This window comes from Dunckerocampus dactyliophorus, chromosome 14 (genome assembly GCF_027744805.1).
Source record: "Dunckerocampus dactyliophorus isolate RoL2022-P2 chromosome 14, RoL_Ddac_1.1, whole genome shotgun sequence".
Classification (NCBI taxonomy): Eukaryota; Metazoa; Chordata; class Actinopteri; order Syngnathiformes; family Syngnathidae; genus Dunckerocampus; species Dunckerocampus dactyliophorus.
The window spans coordinates 12,740,942-12,761,598 of NC_072832.1; the positions used below are offsets into that span (position 1 = coordinate 12,740,942).

Consider the following 20,657-nt stretch of genomic DNA (forward strand, 5'->3'; position numbering starts at 1 on the left):
CGTGGAAATATTGGCATATGGCGAATTAAGTGCAATAAATGCTGCAGAAATTATTCATCTCCTGCAATCACAACTTTTCTTTTGAAATGGTAATTTATTTCTCCCTAATTGACGCTTTAACCGTTTAGTAAACAGTATGCTGCCCTGTGTAATTGTTCTTGGTTACAAAGAATACATAAAATACTACAACAGCTGTAATAAGTACGTTTCAATTTAACTACAGTACATTTATTTGCTTTTTTAAACATATTATGTTTCTACTTTTTTTGCAGGGTCAAAGTGACACCTAGTGGTCACAATCTCGAATAAAAGACTACGAGGAACACGGCTTCTAACACAGTGTATAGGGAGAGTCTTACTTTCACACATTCTCGCAAATGTAATTAAATACATAAATATTGTTTTCTTAAATTAAGTGAGGGACTTGTATAATGTTTTCACAAATTTAGTTTTGACAAAGTGTAAATTAAACGTCGTAATCGCTTGCAGATGTGTAATAACTGACTTAAGTTATAGCCAATAAGAAACGCCGTTGTAGTGACGCAGCTGAAATTCCACCAATCACAGACTGATTTTGTAGAATTGGGTTAGCTAGAGCCGCGCTGGACTAGAGATAGGCGGACGAATACACAATCTGGGACTGTGTACGGCAGAGCTCAGTGGCCATTTTGTGGTGATGTCGCTGTTGAGAAATCCCGTGAAGATGCTGAAATCAACGAACATGGTTACAACACTGATTGTTTCTCCCTCCGTCTCCTCTCTTCTTGCATCATGGCAGCTGTCAACCGACGGGACATTAGCAAAGCGGGGTACCGAGCTGTGCTCAGAGTTAAAACGACATTGATATGAAAGAGGAGGGTGTCTGTACACAGTCTCTGTGGAGACATGAAACACCGTGAGTTTTTTTTCCTCCAGTCTGAACATCTTCCAGCATCTGTCACAACACCGCGTCTCATTGACTGGTTGAGTTAATGCACTCTTGTACTGGACTGAGAAGTCAAGCAGATTCGCTTTCCAATGGCCTCTGTGAGCCTTGTTTCCAGTCCCCCAGTCCCCGTTCTTGACAAAAACATGACAGACTCTGAGCTGGCAGAGGACGAAAGGTCGAGTAACAATCTTATGCAATTCTTAACACCATAATATGTGCCTTTCAGTGCTGTGCATCGACGTGCTTGTTTTGTTTTTTCATCGTTTTATATATTTTCCATGATGACCCCAGTTCTATATAATCCTTGCATGCTTTTTGGTGCATATTAGCCTCGCCTTTGGCTTTCCTTTTTCCCCGTCTGTCAAATTGACTAATTCACGATCATTTCCATACAATGGCATACGTCATCATCATTTGTGATTGTGGGATGAATCCCTGGTTGCGTTGTTGCCATCTGCAGTGAACGATGCAAATTATGACGTAAATGCCACGCCCATCATTGTCATTGCACCCCCCCTGTTGGTCACTAGGCAGTACTACAGATGTAGAGTTCACGTAGGGTTGAGCTGCATGATGATGCCATGCTACATTGTAACTGGTGATTTTTTTTAAATTAATAACTTATTATAAAGACACATTTCATACATTTTTAAATGAAAAAACTGTAAAGTTTAGTGACGACCTTATAATACAAAGACGTGTTAAATGTTATTACCTAAGTAAAGAAATACTGCTACTGTTGATACACCGCATGGCCAAAAAATGGTTGCTGCAGTTGGTCAGGTCTGGGTTCAGCACCGTGATATGCCCAAGGAATGAGGTCAGAAAAAAAATAATGACATCAGTTGTTATAGTTGATTATTTTATTATTGATTGTTATTTTATTAAACACTTATGTACAGTATATTTGGCTGAACTTTCTAGTTAAAAGGACTGTATGCCACTCGCTCCAAATAACATTTTTAAACCAAAAAATTTAACACCACCACCACCGGCTAGCATAAATACCAATAGTGGTTTGAAAGAACAGATTTTGTACAAAAAATGTTTTGTAAAAATTATCAGAAATTTTTGTTCGGCCCGAATAAAATAACTACTGTTCATGGCATTCAATGATAGCTAACGCTAGTAGCTAAACTTTGCCAAAATGTATGTATGTACTTTATTTATCCCACAGCGGAGAAATTAACTTGTTACAGCAGCAAGCAAGCAAGATACGCAAGTAAAGAACAGTGTAAAGAATGCATAGTGACTACAACATGGTTCAGGTGGTGCAGGTGTTGTAGAGCCTGACAGCGGTCGGTATGAAGGACCTGCGGAACCTCTCCTTCTTACACCGTGGGTGTAACAGTCTGCTGCTGAAGGAGCTGCCCAGGGAAACAACAGTGTCATGTAGCGGGTGAGAGGTGTTGTCCATGATGGATGTCAGCTTAGCCAACATCCTTCTCTCCCCCAAAATGCTATTAATTAGCTGAGAACATAACTATTAGGGGTGGGAATCTCTGGCCACTACATGATTCGATGTGATGCGATGATAAAACGATTATTGATGCATCTTGATGCATCTTTTTTGCAGTGATCAATAGTTTGTCCGTTTTTTTCATGCAGAAGTTTTTTTTTTTATATATAATTTCTTTTTACTCACTGTGTACTACTAAAACAAAGCATATTTGTAATGATCCGCAATTAAAATAAACATGAAACATTAATTTACTTCCATTATCTTTTAATAATTTGAAGGTTACATCTACCAACATACAGTCACGGAAAAAATTATTAGACCACCTTTGTTTCTTCAGTTTCTTGATCCATTTAAACGCCAGGTACAACTAAAGGTACATTTGTTTGGACAAATATAACAAATATACCTCATAAGAGTTTAATTTAAGAGCTGATGTTTAGCAACTTACATGGTTTTCTTGATAGTAACCAAAATCACAAAATTACATGAATAGCTACAGTGTAGCATTGTACTGCCAAAAAATGTAACTCTAATGAGCCATTTTTGTTGTCATTGTTATATTTGTCCAAACAACAGTACCTTTAGTTGTATCAAGTATTAAAATGAACAAGAAACTGAAGAAACAAGGGTGGTCTAATCATTTTTTTCCATGACTGTATTCCCCATTGCACAGAACCAGCAGGGAGAGTAATGTGTACCAGTAGCAGCATGTATAAAATTAGCAAACTTCAGCACATTCTGCATAACCAACATTTAAAAAATCTGCCATATTCACAAAAAAATAATGAGTGCAACATAAAGTACGAAAGCCCTGCTTGTCCACAATCGATTACGGCCTCAAATCCTCCGCAATAAAGGTTGCGATTGACTTGATGATTCGCTTAGCCTTTTTCAAGTTGGGTGGAAAATTAGTTATCACCTGCGAGTTGGTTCTCTGGTTGGCAGCAACTTCAGCTGGCTGTTTTTCCTCCTGGTTCGAGTGGAAACGTGCTATGTTGTTTCTCATATTTGTCGTGTTCCCAAAATATTTTAAGCTTGTATGCCAAAGCTTGCATATTGCCTGGCTCTTGTCCATCTAATTTTTACCTTCAACTACGTGAAACCCAAAGTGCTTCCAGACGCTCGCTATAAATCCAGCGGGTGCGGGTCGGAGTTTACGTTCCGCCATTTTGGTAGCGTCTTACACTTAGGTGCACTACCATAAACTGTCTGGGCAGCAACTGTTCCATTTTCCGTCTTTTTGTTGTTTTTTTTTCCGTCAGCTTCGATTATTGACATTTCTGAATCGATTAATAATCGGCAATGTCCGCACCGCGATGCATCTAATAATGGATTAATAACTAATAACTAATGCGTGTGCAGGAAAAGGTGGGATACAATGCGTTGTGCGTTGCTCGTGTTGGCGCCCTCTAGGTAGCTGGAAACCCCACTGCATACAGCCCCCTTAACAAATGCACAATTACTGTAGTCAATTCACACTTTTAGCAATGGCTTAAAATTAATGATACCACTGTAGGTGGGGTACTATGAGCAAAAAGATGCTATTTAGATCATTTCATCACTACATCACTTAAAAAAATAGTGTTGGAAAATATAATAGTTGCTGTTAGGGATGGGAATAATAACCAATTAATTGATTCATTTATTGCTAAGTATTTGGTCAATGTGAAATTAGTTATTTGTCTTGAAGTGATTTCAGGCAAAATGGAGTGCAGTAATTGACTGCAGCCAGCAGAAGTGTTCAGTCTCAACTACTGTAGTTTGTCTAACGAGAAACGTGGCATATGTCAACTGTCGGACATTTAACTACATCCGAACAGGCCTCTATGGTAACCTCTTCAGGCAGCATTATTCTGGTCAATACGCATTGAAACAGGAGTTAAAAACATTCAGATTCTCCCATATATAGATGAACATTGATTACATTGATGCATAGACATTGCTCAACATTTTTATAATGGCCCTTCAGGGAGGATGGAGAGTTGGAAGATGGAGAAATAGACGATGAAGGGATCGGGATTGAGGAGGAAAACAAAGAGGCAACAGAGGTGAATGAAGACAAAGAGAAGGACAAAGAGAAAGAACGGGACAAAGCAAAAGAAAAAGATGAAAAGTCATATAGACACTCGAGGAAAAGATACAAGAAGACCAAAGAGAAGAGGAGGTACAAGAGGAGGAGACGGGACAGACAGAAAGTAAGCTGCTTGGCTTTGCAAGTTTAGCACACATAAAGATTAGACTTTTAATTAATCTTGATTTCCTTCTGCCCTCTCCTTAGCGCCACTCATCTTCAAGCAGCTCCAGTGACAGCTATGATTCAGACTATGACCGACCAGAGAGGACCAAAAGCAGGCAAAGTCATGGACCTGACCAGGTGAGTTCAGATTTCCATATGGACTTCTTAAATTGATGCAGACAGGATGTGAGTCTCACTTATGGTTGGTTTTCTAGCATGCACGGGATCTGAAAGGATCGCGTGGCAACTCGCACAGATCTCCACCTCACAAGAGCAGTGATTTTGACAAATACAGCGATTACAGCGACGACAACTATGACTACGAAGATGAAGAGGATCATTATGACGATGACATGTCCGAATACACGCAGTCTAAAGATTCAACATCCAGTCTTGGAAGGGGACGCCATGGAAGAGAGCAGATGGGGAAGAGAGGTGGCATGAGGGGCATGAAACAACCACAATGTGAGGAAGCACTTTTAAAGTAATCATTCACGTGAAATAGATTTAGCAATGGATTTTTTTTGTCTTCAGTTGGGCAGAGAGGAAGAGGAAGAGGGAGCGGACCTGGGAGAGGACGAGGGATTCTCAACAAAAACAAGAAGCTGAAGGGAGGAAAACCTTGGGTGGGTCGTGGAGGACGAGGCCGAGGAGGAGACCAGGACATGGAAGATATGACTCCAGTATGTTCGTCAATAATGATTTAAAAAAACATAAGCATTGTGAGGCACTATAACGTCTTTCCTTTTATTTGACAGGACGTCAAAAATTCTGGTTTTCAGAAGAAGCGTCTGATTATGAGCAAGGAGTTTATCAGTCAGCACACAGTGGAACACAATGGAAGATACATTTGCAAGTATTTCCTGGAGGGTCGATGCATTAAGGTACAATACCTTTAAATAACACGTTTCAATTCAACCCAACCCGGTGATGGGGAGGTGCATGCATGAAGGAAGAACCCATTACAGTTATTTAACTTTAGTGCAAGCATTTTACAATGTGCTCCTTGATTTCACCTACTGAGAGTGCACACCTTCACCAAGACCAAACAGTCCTTAACTTGTCTCATTTATTGTTTCACTCGATAGCTAGATTTGGTTTGTCATTGTATGGATCCTCACCAAAATTCAAAGGGTTTTGCTCTGCAGATTTCATGGAAATTTGTTGTGTAGTTTCTATGTAACGATGCTAAATAATGAACAACCAAGTCATCACATTTGAACTTGGTGGAGGTAATAATGCATGAATGGTTAGAATTTGCTTTACAGTATATACACATTTTGTATATTTGCATGCCTTTTCTTACATACATGATAATATCTTCCTGTAGGGGGAGCAGTGCAAGTTTGAGCACGAGCTTGTCATACCAGATAAGAAGAAGGAACTTTGCAAGTTCTACCTCCAGGGCTACTGCAGTAAAGGAGACCATTGCATTTACATGCACAATATCCTTAAATGATGATCACATTTGCATGACCTTGTAAAATCAACAGTTCATTTAGGCTCCTTAATTTGTGACTGAACGTGAATATCCTTGCAAGTTCTTCCACACTGGAGCCAAGTGCTATCAAGGCGACAACTGTAAATTTTCCCATGATGCTCTGACAGATGTGACAAAAGAGTTGCTTGATAAGGTGAGACATAGTCAAAATGTAGTCTACTCAGGCTAACAAAACCACATCTCATATACGGTATATATACTCTGATCAGATCATTAATACTGAAGACGAAAACGCCCGTGAGGATGAGTTGGAGCTGGAGGACCTGAGAAAACAAGGCATTTCCCCACTTCCCAAGCCTCCCCCAGGTGTGGGCTTGCTACCCACGCCTGGTCAAAGTAGTCCAGATGGAACCTCTTGTCAGGCAGGGAAGAAGATCCCCTCCCTCTTTGAAATCAAGGTTCAACCTACAGTTGACTTGGCGCACAAGATCGGTTTGAAGTAAGTAAAATCCCTAGCAGATAAGTGTTGCGAGTCCACCTTAAAGTAATTGTGTCTTTTCAGTGAGTCCAACTACTCCCAGGATCCAAGTGAAGGCAATGGCGTATCAGAGGAAACACAAAGTGGTGTTGTGGTTTCGTCTGGATCCGATGCTCCCTCGGGGTACCCAGCAGGACCAGCCATGAGTGCCCAGAACCCTCCTGGAGAGCAACCACCCCATGGATACCCAGTGCAGCCGCCAGTATTTCATGGAAACATCATCAACCCTCAGATGAACGTGCAGAGCCCTCCTTTCCCCGCAGGACCGGATCTACAAATGCTGCAGAGCCTTTTGGCTTTTCCATCGTTGGGTCAGAACCCTCTAGAACTGCTCAGTAACTTGCTCCAAAACCAGCCCTCAGGCCATCAAGGTTTGTGTCATGGATTTGGATGATTACTGTAAGGAGGCATATTGTGTAATTTTTTTCACAGATGCAAACTGTCCATGGGTGTCTTAATAACATGTCAATGCGGTCGAAGTACCCCATGGATCAAAAATTAGAACAGTCCTTTCCAGAGCAGACATTCTTAGGCCTGTCTTGTCTCATGCAAATGAGCCACTGCGCGCCCACTCCTTCTACTGCTGTAGCAGTTAGATTTGCTGGCACTTCAAGGGTCGAGGAAGCGAGTGAGGGAGGGACAGTACAGAGAGTGAAAGCAGCTTAGTGCATGGTCGCACCTTGAAAATGAGAATGAATCCACTGATGTCTTCTGTGGCTGGGAGGTGATGTTACGTGACATCTAACAGCACTGCAGCTCTTCTTTTTGGTTTTGACATGAAAGTGGTTCAGTCTAACAAGAAGGCACATCATGTCTCAGGGTTCTTCCGAGTCATGGGTGGGGAAACTCGATGCAGGAGGGCTTATGTTATGTCACAGTCAGCCCAAAGTCTCACTGGCTTGCTGGAAGAAGATATTTTCTGACAGCAAACGGTACTTGATTGTGTAATTTTACAGTTGATGGTTGGGCAGGCTGTAGGGATGCAAACACACGTATACAAGTAATTAAAAAGTCGGTCTTCAATAATATGTCCTCCCTTTAACTTTTTTGTATGTTGTCGCAGATCCTGGCATGACCATGATCCAGAACCTCCAACAGCAGATAGGTGCAGATGTTCAGCTGCAGTCTTTGCCTCCAGCAGTGCAGAAAGCCATCATTCTACACTTGACACAGCAACAACAAGAATCAAAGCCACAGGTGAATGATCCACAGCGAGCTGAGAGTCAAGAAGAAAAGAACAGAGGTGAGTGTCCTCTTTGGGTCCAGATATCCCAAAAGTATGGAGATTTCATTTGTTTATGTCCTCCAGACGACACAACAAACTGGTACTCGAGTGACGACGAGGACGGGAGCAGTGTCTCCTCCATCCTAAAATGTCTAAAGAGGCACAGTGAGATGCAGCAGTCTAAGACCACAACATCTGCCCATGCAGCACCCTTGGGGGACCCTCGGCTTGTTAAGGAAAAAACTCAGCCAAGTGACCCGCGTGTGAAAGCGGACCCACGGCAGCGACCCCCCGATATGAAAAATCAGTGTGATGCCGCTTTGGATCCACGACTCTCCAGGGACCCTAGGAAATTGAGACCCATGGAGTCAAGCTCCTTCCGCCAGCAGAACCACCCTGTTCCCCAAAAGCAGCCCACTGGAGACGAAGACGAGGAAGGGGAGAGGGAACTCAGGGACAGAGCGGCCATCATACCATTGGAGGCCAGTCCGGGAGTGGTGCTGCGTGACCCACGGTGCCAGCTGAAGCAGTTCAGCCACATTCGGGTGGACATTCTGCTTCAGCGCCCTGCCTACGCGCAAACTGTGGTGTGGGCCCCTGAGGACCTCATCCCATGTTTGATACCCAAACAGGAGCACTCCATCAATCTACCCCTGCCACCGCTGATCGCTGATGCTCAGATGAACAGAACAAATCTGCCAGAGCATCCGCCCGCCTCCAGCCCGCCGCCCACCGACCCCAGACTGGCAGCCGCTCGTTTGAAGGAGCGTGTAGGTCGACTGCCATCTGGGCCTTCCACAGAGAGACCAGTAGATCCACGTCAACAAAAGAATCTAGACCCCAGACTCAAGCGTACAGGAAGTCTGGACAGCAAGCTGATGGGTCAGAAGGAGGCCTCGGCAGGTGCAGGTGTTGTGGACCCCAGGTTGCAGAAGGCCAGTGCTGGCTCCTCCCTGTCTGAGAGGCTGCCACCTTATGCACCTCGACTGGCTTCTTCTGGGGGTGTCCTGGAAAGCCCCACTACAATTCTGGGTGGCATCAGTCTGTACGACCCCCGTAGTCAAACAGAGCCTGTCCAGAAGGATCAGGTAGACCCTCCTAAGAAAGCAGGCATTTTGAAAAATCCAGTTAAGAATGACACTCCTTCACTGCAACCTATTTCCTCAAGTCAACGCCGCAGCTCTTTGGAAGAGACAAAAAACACAGACTCAGCATCTGATCAGTCCCCGCATGCCAGTCCACCCCCGGTTCCATTGGACTCGGCTGTCACACCCCCTGCAGTGCATAACCTGCCCGTCCAGGCTCTGGCGGGGCTGATCCGACCCCAATATACTGACCCTAGGCAGGCCAAATTAGCAGGACTGGGCTCTGCGGGGGCACAAGAGGAGGTAGCAGAGAAGGAGGAGAAAGAAGTACTTACACACAATCAAGAGGATGAGGAGGTCGAAGACCGGACTCTCAAAGACGTCTTCAAGACCTTTGACCCCACAGCTTCTCCTTTCTGTCAGTAAACTCAGTAGAATTTTTGTATCGATGAGACATGTCAGTCATAATTAAGCTATATAAATACATCTATTTGTGTACATTCACATGAACTGAGAAGCTCACACAAGATTTCAAAGTGATCATGTTACACAGATGGTTCGAGAGTGAGCATGTTTATTTTAAACATTAAAAAAGGCTAACTACTTGGAATAAGCCGCATTTTAAAATGGGGTTAACTCAGCCTTTCTATCAAGTAGAGTAGATTTAACATTTTTTACTTTCATGTTTTGTCAACTTCTTTACTACAAAGTCCTGATGCTTCTGTTACCTTGGATATTTGTCGTTTTAATTCCTGTTCTGCCAAATGACAGAGAAACACGATTTCATCTGATTGTGCAAAATAATTGTGCTTTTTTAAAATGTCTGCTTACAATGTGAGAACATCCTTTTACTACATGTAGTGTCTCATTTTAAAATGTGTACATTATTGATTCTTCTATTGAATAGGGTCTACATGACGTGGGGGGATATTTTCTAGCTTGTAAGTAGCACTATGAATATGAATAACACGTGCATTGATTTTTTTTTCTCATGTTTTCACTTTCATACTTTCTGCCTGAAAATAATTTTGAGCGATTGCAAGAGTGATGTGTGAGTAACTGATACTTAAGCCATAGGTACTTTATGATGGACGTTTTGTTTTCATGACTTATACATCTAAATGCATTTTTTAAAGTACATGTAGTATGTTGTTTTGAAGTGTGTTCGTGGATATTTCTGTGCATTTCAACATTTTTTAAATATACTGTACATATCACAATAGATAATAAATGTTAAACCACAATCCTACATAACATATCAGTGTTGGTATTGATCTCACACCAGCTGCATTAAAGTCAGCTATGTGAACCACTACACTACTGAAAACTATAACCACAATAATAACCATATAGTTTAATTAATATCGCCTATGACAGTGTCAATCAAACTTGCTGCAACTATTCTGCTAGCTGTAAGTATATTGTTTACTTATCAAATGTAGTCAGTAGTTTTTGGGGACAAAAAGAGCTCCTTTCCCTTGAAGCGATAACTTGAGGCCATCTTGCACTGGAGAAACCAGACTCGGTGCGAGAGAGTGCGATGAGATCTTCCTCAAACCCAGCTCGTCAGTTTGTGGGTTGGAGGTCTCCTGGGCTCGATGGATCTCCAGGTTCCTCTTCCATTGGAAGCACAAGGCCATCGCCTCGGCTTCAGCTGAGTTTGGGTCAGGCTGCTTTAAACCCTAAAAGAGAAATAGCACCTCAACCTTTAATGTAATGCCATTTTAAAGAGCTGAATACGTTTGTAAATTTACCGTGATGCAGGCTGTTTCTGCTGCGTGAACCCCTCGCAGGATTGTGTGGAGAAGGTTCTGCGCATTCTTGACAAGGATCTCGTCAGATGATTTGCAGCCAGGTGTTACAGCATTGACACTACAATACATTAAGTTACCTTTTGTGTTTTATCAGCTTGTGTTTGTAGATTCTAACCTGGAGAGGATGCTGAGCTGGTTTGTGATGGTGAGAATCTGCTCCACTATGAGGGACAATTCCTGTGCACAATGTTCATCCAGGCAGTGATTGGCTATGACTTGAATGAAGTCGGTCACTGATTGGCAGTTTGACATCACATCTTTGGCTGCAGAGACAAACGCCTCTTTGCTCTGAAGAAAAGATAAACACTAAAGCACATAAAAGATAACGTACAAAGCAGAAAGACGTCAAGACGCCCTCTACTGGTCATTACCAATAATGGACCTCTGTTCCTCAAGTACTGAGTCATGTGGTACAACGTTTCCGCCATCTTTCTGGTCTGCTGAACTATCCTGTTATCTTTGGGATCCCAACTGTCACTTTCTTGCTTCAGAAAAAAGGAGGTGGAGGTCAGTGAAAAAACGTCTTTAGAATGAGAAGCAACCTACAAGGAAATATGGACAAGTATCACTATGTGAGTACTAAACTCTTTGGAGAACACAAAACAGAATCACTGGAAGATCATAGCATCAAATGTCTAATGGCTAGCGGTGTCACGAGACACTCAGACTTCACGAGACAATGCATGAGATTGGGTCTACGAGAACGAGACGCAACAAGATTTAAACCTTACTTTTAATAAAAGTACAATGAAAAAATAGAAAAATATATATAACAATATAACCAAAGCACTCTGTGTATGCTAGCGGCCCTGCCTCCACCCACAGAGACAAAGAGGCTGTATGGCTGACAAAGGGCTCACGTTCACGCTCACGCCGTTGTTCAGTAGAACAAACGTCCACTCACTGAACAAGGCGTCAAGGTGCTGACATCAATGTACAGAGTGAATTCACTTCCTGCCTGACTGGAAGCAGGAGACAAGGAAAACAGACAAACATGCACATGGAAATATATTGAGGCCGGCAAAATTACAGAGTTCATTTTCATTTATTGTGTGATTGATTCATTTATTATTGTGAAATTACATATTTCTTCGCTGCTCTCCAGTTGTTTGATGACTTTGCTCCATTGCTCACCATTATCTTAAAATTATCATTATAACTCCTCCTCTGTTTGCTAAATTCTTTCAAGCAGGACTATCCAAGTCACTGACAGGAAGAAAAACTGACTCACTTGGGGAAGAACTGTTTGACGCCACTAGCTGTTTTTTGTGTGTAAGTCTCTAGACCCCAAATATAAGACAACCTGGCTTTCAGAGGGGGAAAATCGCCGTCGCATATTGGAACTTCCACTAACACGTGATATGAAAACAAAACACTTACATTTCTTGCTGCGCTTGGGGATCCATGTTTGATCATAGCTACCGTCTTTGATTCTGCAGCATCTTCATTTCTTCCTGAGGGAATCCCAGGCCTTTTGACATTGGATGCAATGGGAGCGTCTTGGACATGTCCATCTGGCAACATGCCTTGTAGCCCTGCTCTGATGTTCTCCTTTGCCTCTTGGTGAATCCCATCCTGCTTGCTGATCTCTTCTACCACATAGTGAGCTTTGGCTGACCAGCACTGAATCTTAACCTCCAGGTTGAATGTGTCACAAACAGAGCCAGTCTGGACCATGAGGCGCATCCTGCTGATGATATCAGACATCAGAAAACACAGGCGGTCATTGATGGACCGCAGGTTGGAACGTGTACGGATGTCCCGCATGTAGTTGAAGCTCTCCTCCACTTTTTTGGTGGCAGCTTTTACGTTTTCATAAAGCAAACTAGCTGATTGTTCAAATCTTTGCTCTGCTTCTTCTGCGTGCTCTGCTGCCACATAAGCCATTTTGACCATGTTGTGGAGTACAGCGTCATAATTCTTATTTTCTTTGCTTAGAATCCCTGAGAGCTCTTTCATCTTAATGATAACATTTCTCTGGAGGAGCTCTGGCTGAGCGAATTGCATGACACTTGGCGTCACACCGAGGTCCTCCGCAGCTTGAAGGTACCGCTCAGTCAGTGTTTTCAGCTCATCCTGGAATACTGTTAACTCTTTGGACTTAAAAACACTTTTACACGTTAGACTGGTGAGGCTCAAAGCCTCCTGGATTCTCAGTGAGCTCTCTGACAGGATGGAGAGCTGCTTGTGAGGGCCGTGTTGGTTCATGTTGCTTAATGTTCCCAAAATCCTATCCAGAGAATTGAACAAAATGTGAACAGATAGACCCCAAAGGATGCAGAGCCCCTCCAGTAGGTCAACCTGCCCTTCAGGTGAGCCCTTAAACTCCACCAGATACCTCGTATTGTTCTGGGCTTTGTTCAGTTTGTTGTGCAGAAGCGTCAACGTCTCATCAGTTTGAGGAGTTACGTGTGACAGCGTCAGCAGCTGCACGGTGTCTGCACACGAGGTCATCACTTCATTGAGTCGTTGTTTCACATCTGCCGTCGTCAGTCGAGCCAGACGCAGCTCGGCATAAATGACGTGAAACCAGGGTCCGGTTCCTGGCAGAAGAACCTTCCGGATGTTGTTGATGAGGTCAGAAAATTGTGCGCTGAGTCTAAAGACGCTGTCAGTGCTCAATGAGGAGCTCATGGCTGACTCTTGAGCGGTCTGGACCAACAGAGGCGTAAGTGACACCAGTTCAGCCCGGAAGCTTTCCAGAGTCTTACAGTCGATGTCATCCATGATGGCTAACGCTTCCCTTGTTGCTTGGGAGTAGCAGTTGGACAGCTCGAGAACACCCGTACACACCTGGCTGAGGACTGCAATATCTTTGCCTTTAGTCACGGTCATGACTTCTTGTAGGAGAGGTAAAAGGTCAAATCCAAAAGGCATCTGGATCACTTTAGGCTCCTCTGAGTTATCGTTTATCCTTAAATCATCGTCAAATTTACGAGACAACTCCGCTTCCACAATTTCTCCATCCGACACCCCCTCCTCATGTTCTGTGTCAGTCATCTCCAGGAGAGACGAATCCAAACTTCTCAGCCTGTGATCTTCGTTTAACTCGCAGGAGTCGTATTCGGAGACGTCAGGCTGACGGGCACTCTCCCGTAGGGGACTAAGGAGATGTGGGTGCTGGCGGCCATCCAGTCCCTCCCTGAGGACTTTAAAATGGTGGATAGCAGCAGAAACATTGTCAGAAAAGGGTGAATACGCCTCCACATTGAAGCTGTGACCTGCAAGCATGTCACTGACCGACTGGCTCACTTTGCTTTGACAAATGTGAGCCTGTTTGAGCAGGACTAGGAGGCCGTTCCTGTAGATGGGGTCTTCACTTTGGTCTAAATGCCTCCTGGCAGACTGCATCACCAGCTTCATGTGACACATCAGCTTGTTTGCATGCTCACGGAACAGCTCATCGCTTTGCTGTCTGTATGCATCATCACAACTACTGCGCTCATTTGCCATTTCGTTAAGAGCTAAATTCGTAAACTCTCCGACGTCCATTACGTCGCTGACAGCATCCTGGAGCTGTCTCGTACATTCTTCCCAGTTCTGAGAAATTTCATGAAGCTTTTGAAGAGTTTGCACCGAGTTATCAGTCAATTCCAGAGACAGAGGAGCAATCTGGGCTCTAAGTCTCATGAGACACACTCTAGAGTTCTCCACGTTCTCCAGGCTCTTTGCATCCTTGGTTACTGCAGAGAAAAAGCACGCAACTTCTATCATTCTATCCGAGTAACATATGAACTCTTCAACTGGTGATTGAAGAAAGCTTAGATCTTTCTCAGTGGAGGAACCCACTACTAGAGCTTGCCTCACCACAATGGAAAGTTCCTCAAAAACAGAAGATGCTACTAGAAATGTGTCCAAGAGTTGATGAAGAATGGCAGCCATCATGGCTTTGTCGAGACCTTCCAGGAGTTCCTCTAATGAAGCGAAGAGGTTTCGAAAATGCTCCTCATGATCCTCAGAGGACTTCAAAAGATGTTTCATGTCGGACCACAAGTCAAGAACACGTCGACACTGCAGCACCAGTTTTTGCTGAAGCTCTCTTGAAGAAGAGTTGGCCACAGCCATGCAGTGAAAGACAAGATCTCGAACCAGGCTGTCCAAGTCATGACTCGACATATTGGAGCAACCCTCAAGCAGCTGCGACAAACTGCTTCTCCTCTCAGTGTAAAAACCACAAGTTCCCAGAGATCCTCTTTGACATTCACCTTTCAGGGTGCTGACAATGTTGTCTACAGTGCTCTGCACCTTGTCGAGTATGAAGTTCTTCGCTGCTTGGGCCTCCTTGCTTGTTGGGTGCTTGATGGTGGTGCAGGTAGCGGTGTGCAGCATAGAGATGCACCTTCTTAGGATCTCCAGGGAATCTCTAAGCTCTTTGGCCTGTCGGGGATCCTTTAAGGAGTCAGCTCTGTCAGCAGTTAGACTGCTGAGGTGAAGCAAGGAGTCAGAAAACACTTGAAAGGCTCTGAGCAGGGAATGGATGTCCGAGCAGGAGCCGAGGTCAGAGAGATGCTCCGACACCTGATCTGCAGCCGCTAGGACTTCTCTTACTGTGGAGTCGTCGTCCACTAACAGAACCTGCGGGAGGAAAAACAGACATGGTCACTTCACTGTATACAACCATTTTCTAGGGATGTCCGATATTGGCTTCTTTGCCAACCTCCCGTATGCCGATATTGTCCAACTCTCAATTTTCGATTCCGATATCAACAGATGCCGATATGTGTAACACACTTACTGTTGCACCTAAATTGCATTTAAAAGAAAACAGGACCAAATTTCACATAAATAATCAAGAAGTTTGAATGTACAAACAATGAATGAGCACATTTTTGAAGTTAAATAAAACTGCACCGGTTTCTCTGAAGAAAAAAAGTTGCAACAGTACATTGTTTACCTTTGAGTAAGGTCTCTGCAGCAGAAGCACTCCATACAATCCTCAGTGAAGACACATTTGCACGTTGCTGTGCTGTAAATTAATGTGCTGACTCTTAAAAACTCTCATTTTTCATACGAGACACGGCGGTTTGGCCCTGGATTCTGGAAGAATGCACATATATTGGTCCGTCCTTTCACTTTTGAATGTTCGGTTTTCTCGGTCAACTTCTCACTTTTCAGCAAGCCATGGTTCTATTCGAAGATTAGCGGCATTGAAAATGGATGAATGGCTGGATGGTTTCCCGTCAAGTGAACAAACAATTTCATTGGCTCATTTTGAGTGACGTCACAGCGTTTGCTGTCATGTTTGCTGCGATTGGTCCATGAGCATGATTATATGTTATTATATTTCCCCTTAATTTTAATCGGTCACAGGTCCGTAAAGGACCATCACTGTGTCCAGATCCGGGCCGAGGTCCGCCGTTTATTAATGCCGGACCTGCCATAGACATATGAATGAATGAATTGTGCGCGGGAATACAGTGTTTTCCACAATGTCGGCAAATTATGCTCTCAAAATGATGTTATAACGGCCAAATCATGCTGTCTATGGGTAATTGTTAAGTCTTACCTGTGAAATGTTATTCCCTGGGATTTGGTTTGGCAGCACCTAAATGAGGCAACTTCTTCGCTCCGACTATTGCCACATCCAATATGGTGACAGCAATGTTGCTTGTGGTGCTTAAAGGGCCATACTGGCATTCCTCATAGGGAAAACAACATGATACCGATATTGACTGATATTACATTTTTATGCCAATATCGGGCCGATAATATTAGTGGGCTGATATTGGTGGACATCCCTGCCATTTTCTATTGTATTCAAGAATACTCCAGAGGCTGGATCCTATCCAACTGACGTAATGCGAAAGGAAGACACCGGACGCCCTGGACTGGTTGAGGGTGATTTTGTGCAGGTACATGTCATCCTCACACTTGCGTTCTCTCGGTACTCCCACATCCCAAAAACATGTATGTTAGGTTAGTTAGAGACTCTAAATTGTCCACTGGTGTGAATGTGAGTGCGAATGGTTGTCTATATGGCGACCAGTCCAGCGTGTACTCCTGTAGTCTTACTTTGACGACTCCCAGGAAAACTGTTTGTGCAGCAGTGATGAGTTCCTCTTTGTGCTCAGTCAAGTCGGGCTGGATGCTGAGCTTCTGGGCCGCCAGCAGCACATGCTGGCCTGACACTGTGACTGGCTCCAGCAGGGAGGACATTTCCTTACGTAGCACATCGTCTTCAGTCTCTGCAACTTGTCTTGAGATAAGACAGAACGGTGACCTTTTAGTGGTACACAAACGTAATAAAGCTTCGTTTTGATTGACACTGTTTGCTGTGGTGCGAAACTGCCCTGCATCATACTGAGGTGTTCATAATATTTAGGCTACTACACAGTGGAACCTCAGTTAGCGTCCGCCCTGGTTAGCGTGTTTTTCAGTCGCACATTTCTGACAAAATTTTGCCTCGGTTTGCGTACGTTTTCCGGTTAGCATACAAAATGGTGTGCGTCTTGTCGTGTTATTAATACAATGCGTGAGTCCCATTGTGTTCTTAATATTTTTTTTTTTATCACAAAACGTCCTTAGCTGGTAACAAAGAAGCTTTGCTTGCTAACAAAATGGCAACCAGAACCGAAAGTAAATGACACACCATCTTCCTATTTTGTCATGAGTTATTTCTTCAAATTAGTAGTGTTTCTCGCCTTCTTTATCAAAATGCTGACGCTTGCTACTTTCTGTGGCTCCATTTTGGGTTACAGAGGTGAGAAACACTATTGAATTCAAGAAATAACTCATGGCAAAACAAGAACAGGGTTGTCTGTGTGGTGTCTCGCTGCCACATCTTGTCTTTGGGAACAGTCACGTCTTCAGTGAAGGTAAAAGTAACCTTAAAGGTTCACTTATCCCTTTCATTCGTCATTTATATGCATTGAGAATTGTTTTATGCATGTAAAACTATCAAAAAATGTGTTTTGTGTTCATGCTTTTGACGTACCTGAGTTCCGGTTCTGGTTGCTTCTAAGCGTCTTTGTTATTTCAATGAAGGTAAAGAAACCTTAAATATTCATTTATCCCTGTCATTCATTATTGATATGCATTTTGAATTGCTTTATGCATGGTAAATTGGAATTGTAAAACTATAAAAATGTGTTTCCTATGAACATTTTTGGCTTTCTGAAACAGATTAATTACATTTACATGGCTTTGATTTAAATGATTTGATTAGCGTCCATTTTGGTTAGAAACAGATCTTCTGGATTGAATTAATAACGCTAACCAAGGTTCTACTATAGCCAAGGTTCCCAAAGAGGGGTACGCCAATTGTGATGGGGGGTTCGTGAATAAAAATGAAAAACAATTACCGCCCTAAACACACAATTACAATTAAACCATTGCCATCGTGAGTGGACAAAAATGTGAAGGTCAAATTCAACCCATTCAAACAGACGGATGCCAACACCAGACTGGAATAAAAAAATATGTAGGATGATTACTTATCTATTTATTTCACGTGAAACGTTATCAATATGTGACCAATACAATACACACTTACTTATCTATTTATTTCACGTGAAACGATATCAATATGTGACCAATACAATACACACTTTTGACCCGGAATTACTATAAAAATAATTACACAATTACTTATGGTCACTATTTCAGGTTAATTCAGTTAAAAAGGTTTATGTTTAATGTTTTATGTTAAGTGTGCAGGAGTAGGAGGCACATGGCTTCAGTTCAGATGTCTGAAGGGGTACGCAGCTGTAAAGACCTTGAGAACCACTGCACTATAGTTTGGTACATTAAAGATGTAAATAAAGTCCGCACATACCTGGAGGCCACTGCCGCCATGTTGTCAGTAGTTTTAGCTAAGAACCGAGCCGCCTCCTCCAGCTGACTGAAGTGTTCAGGCTCTTCCAAGCTGTCACACAGCAGCACCAGGTGACACAGGTGACACGCGAATGGAGCGACCACCTGGTCCACTGCCACTGTCCTTATCAGGCCGTGGTCCAGCAATGAAGACATAAAGCCTGTTGAGAGCTTCTGTAGCTGCTCCAACAAAAGGTAGAATGTACTGTACAGTGTGTGGATTCTGTTCTGTGCACTGTGCAGAAAGTGTGTTTAATAATTCAAAGACAGCCTACAGAATGTGTTTGATGAGTGTTTCCTAGCAACAGGTCACATGACCACACAGACGCAACATCAGCGGCTTTGCAGAGTGACCGGCTGTAAATAAATGTGATTGTTATTAACACTTTCCATCCGAATATTTACTTTCCAAGTGAATATTAGATTTGATCTCATTCGATTGTGCAGGTGTGCCTAAAGCTGTGACGGTACATGTACGCATATTGAATTAGAAAAATAAATAAATGTAATACATTATTGTAATCGTGGTGGGGATTGTATTTAATATATTTCATTTCAGTCCAAGCAGGATTTGCAACCCTAGAAAAGATATTTCAAATAATGAACAGATTGTTTAATTTTTTAGTTAATCCACCAATTTTTGGGGGGGGGTAAATGACATTTCAAGTTGTACCTAATATACAGCAGAATCAGAGGAAGACTCTTTGAAACTGTTTGTTTTTCAAATTTGTGTTAATAAGTTGTGTGTACAGAACTCCAAAGTCAAAGATTGGAATGTTTGAGGATTGGATTAAGACAACGTTTACAGACATAGGTCAGAAAACTATTTTCATATGTGGAGACTTCAATATTGACCTCTTGAACTCACACAAGTGCAAGGAAACAGATGACTTTATAGATACAATGTATAGCTTGAGTTTATATCCTAAAATCATTAGACCAAGTAGAATAACAGACCACTGTGCCACCCTCATCGATAATATATTCACCAATGACTTTGATAACAACACCATCAGTGGCCTGCTAATTAGTGACATCAGTGATCATCTTCCAGTGTTTACAATCTACAATGAACATTATAAGAAAAAACAGGCGGAGGCAAAAAAGACTTTTCAAAGATTGCGTACAGAGGACAACATCCGTGCCTTCAAGATAGGTCTAGAAGAACAAAGTTGGGAGAGTGTCTACAGTGCAACAGATGTGGACGAGGCATATGACAGCTTCCTTGGTACTTATATGGAGCTCTACGATAAGAACTGTCCCTGGCAAGAAAAGCCCAAGAAGCAAAAGAAAAACCAGCAGCCATGGATGACAAAAGGACTAAAAAACGCCTGTAAGAAGAAGAACACATTATACAGGACATTTATCATTCAACAGACTAAAGAAGCAGAACAAAAGTATAAGACATACAAAAACAAGTTGACAACTATCTTGAGAGTGTGTAAGAGGGAATATTATAGTCACGTACTAAATAAGAACAAAAATAACATGAGAGCAACTTGGGGCATCTTAAATAGTATTATAAAGAACAACGTTAAGAAAGCAGACTATCCTCCCTATTTCATGGTTGGAAACACTTACAGGAATGACATGAATGCGGTAGCTGAAATGTTAAATGAATATTTTGTAAATATTGGACAAAAACTGGAAGAGGAAATTCCAAAACAAGACACAATTGATGAAGGGATTGATATTATCGATAGGAATCTTAATTCTATGTTTCTCACTGCTGTAACCAAAAAGGAGATCACTGACATTGTTAACCATTTTAAGGCAAAAACATCAACTGATTGTCATGGAATCGAAATGGAAACAATTAAAAGGGTCATCAATGAGATCGCAGACCCGTTAACATATATTAGTAACTTATCATTTCAGACTGGAATATTTCCAAGCAAAATGAAAACAGCCAAGGTGGTTCCAATTTTCAAAAAAGGAGACAAACACCAATTTACAAATTATCGACCAGTTTCCTTGTTACCACAATTCTCGAAAATTGTGGAGAAGCTATTTAATAATAGGTTGGACAAATTTATTAATAAGAATGAATTATTGGCAAGTAGTCAATATGGTTACAGAGCCAACATTTCAACTTCTATGGCACTGATGGAAATCA

The 20,657-nt window shown here is 42.5% G+C and overlaps 2 protein-coding genes across 3 annotated transcripts; one reads left to right on the forward strand and one right to left on the reverse strand.

Moving 5' to 3' along the window:
* The first annotated feature begins 614 nt into the window (after positions 1-614).
* Positions 615-10,175, forward strand: LOC129193675 (zinc finger CCCH domain-containing protein 6). Of its 2 annotated transcripts, none has more exons than XM_054798121.1 (12): positions 615-1,103; positions 4,360-4,585; positions 4,669-4,764; positions 4,842-5,091; positions 5,161-5,309; positions 5,385-5,510; positions 5,957-6,071; positions 6,151-6,260; positions 6,337-6,566; positions 6,630-6,976; positions 7,669-7,848; positions 7,915-10,175. In XM_054798121.1, the coding sequence occupies exons 1-12, from the start codon at positions 1,018-1,020 to the stop codon at positions 9,339-9,341; spliced, it is 3,342 nt and encodes a 1,113-aa protein (XP_054654096.1). In that variant the 5' UTR covers positions 615-1,017; the 3' UTR covers positions 9,342-10,175. The 2 variants fall into 2 exon arrangements, with proteins under 2 accessions (XP_054654096.1, XP_054654098.1); XM_054798123.1 differs by having other exon boundaries at positions 615-895.
* Positions 5,263-19,076, reverse strand: LOC129193674 (uncharacterized). The gene is made up of 7 exons (XM_054798120.1): positions 18,504-19,076; positions 16,742-16,925; positions 12,110-15,304; positions 11,101-11,271; positions 10,845-11,017; positions 10,670-10,787; positions 5,263-10,597 (listed from the first exon to the last, which is right to left on the reverse strand). Exons 1-7 carry the CDS (start codon positions 18,695-18,697, stop codon positions 10,358-10,360), a joined length of 4,275 nt encoding a protein of 1,424 aa, XP_054654095.1. The 5' UTR covers positions 18,698-19,076; the 3' UTR covers positions 5,263-10,357.
* Between the last annotated feature and the right edge of the window lie 1,581 nt (positions 19,077-20,657).

Coding starts and splice junctions, on each gene's coding strand:
- LOC129193675 (XM_054798121.1), top strand. CDS start 1,018: ATGGCCTCTGTGAGCCTTGTTTCCAGTCCCCCAGTCCCCGTTCTTGAC. Junction 5,310..5,384: donor ACATGGAAGATATGACTCCA/GTATGTTCGTCA, acceptor TTTATTTGACAG/GACGTCAAAAATTCTGGTTT. Junction 7,849..7,914: donor TCAAGAAGAAAAGAACAGAG/GTGAGTGTCCTC, acceptor TATGTCCTCCAG/ACGACACAACAAACTGGTAC.
- LOC129193674 (XM_054798120.1), bottom strand. CDS start 18,697: ATGTCTTCATTGCTGGACCACGGCCTGATAAGGACAGTGGCAGTGGAC. Junction 16,926..18,503: donor ATGGCGGCAGTGGCCTCCAG/GTATGTGCGGAC, acceptor TCTTATCTCAAG/ACAAGTTGCAGAGACTGAAG. Junction 10,788..10,844: donor CAGCTCAGCATCCTCTCCAG/GTTAGAATCTAC, acceptor AATGTATTGTAG/TGTCAATGCTGTAACACCTG.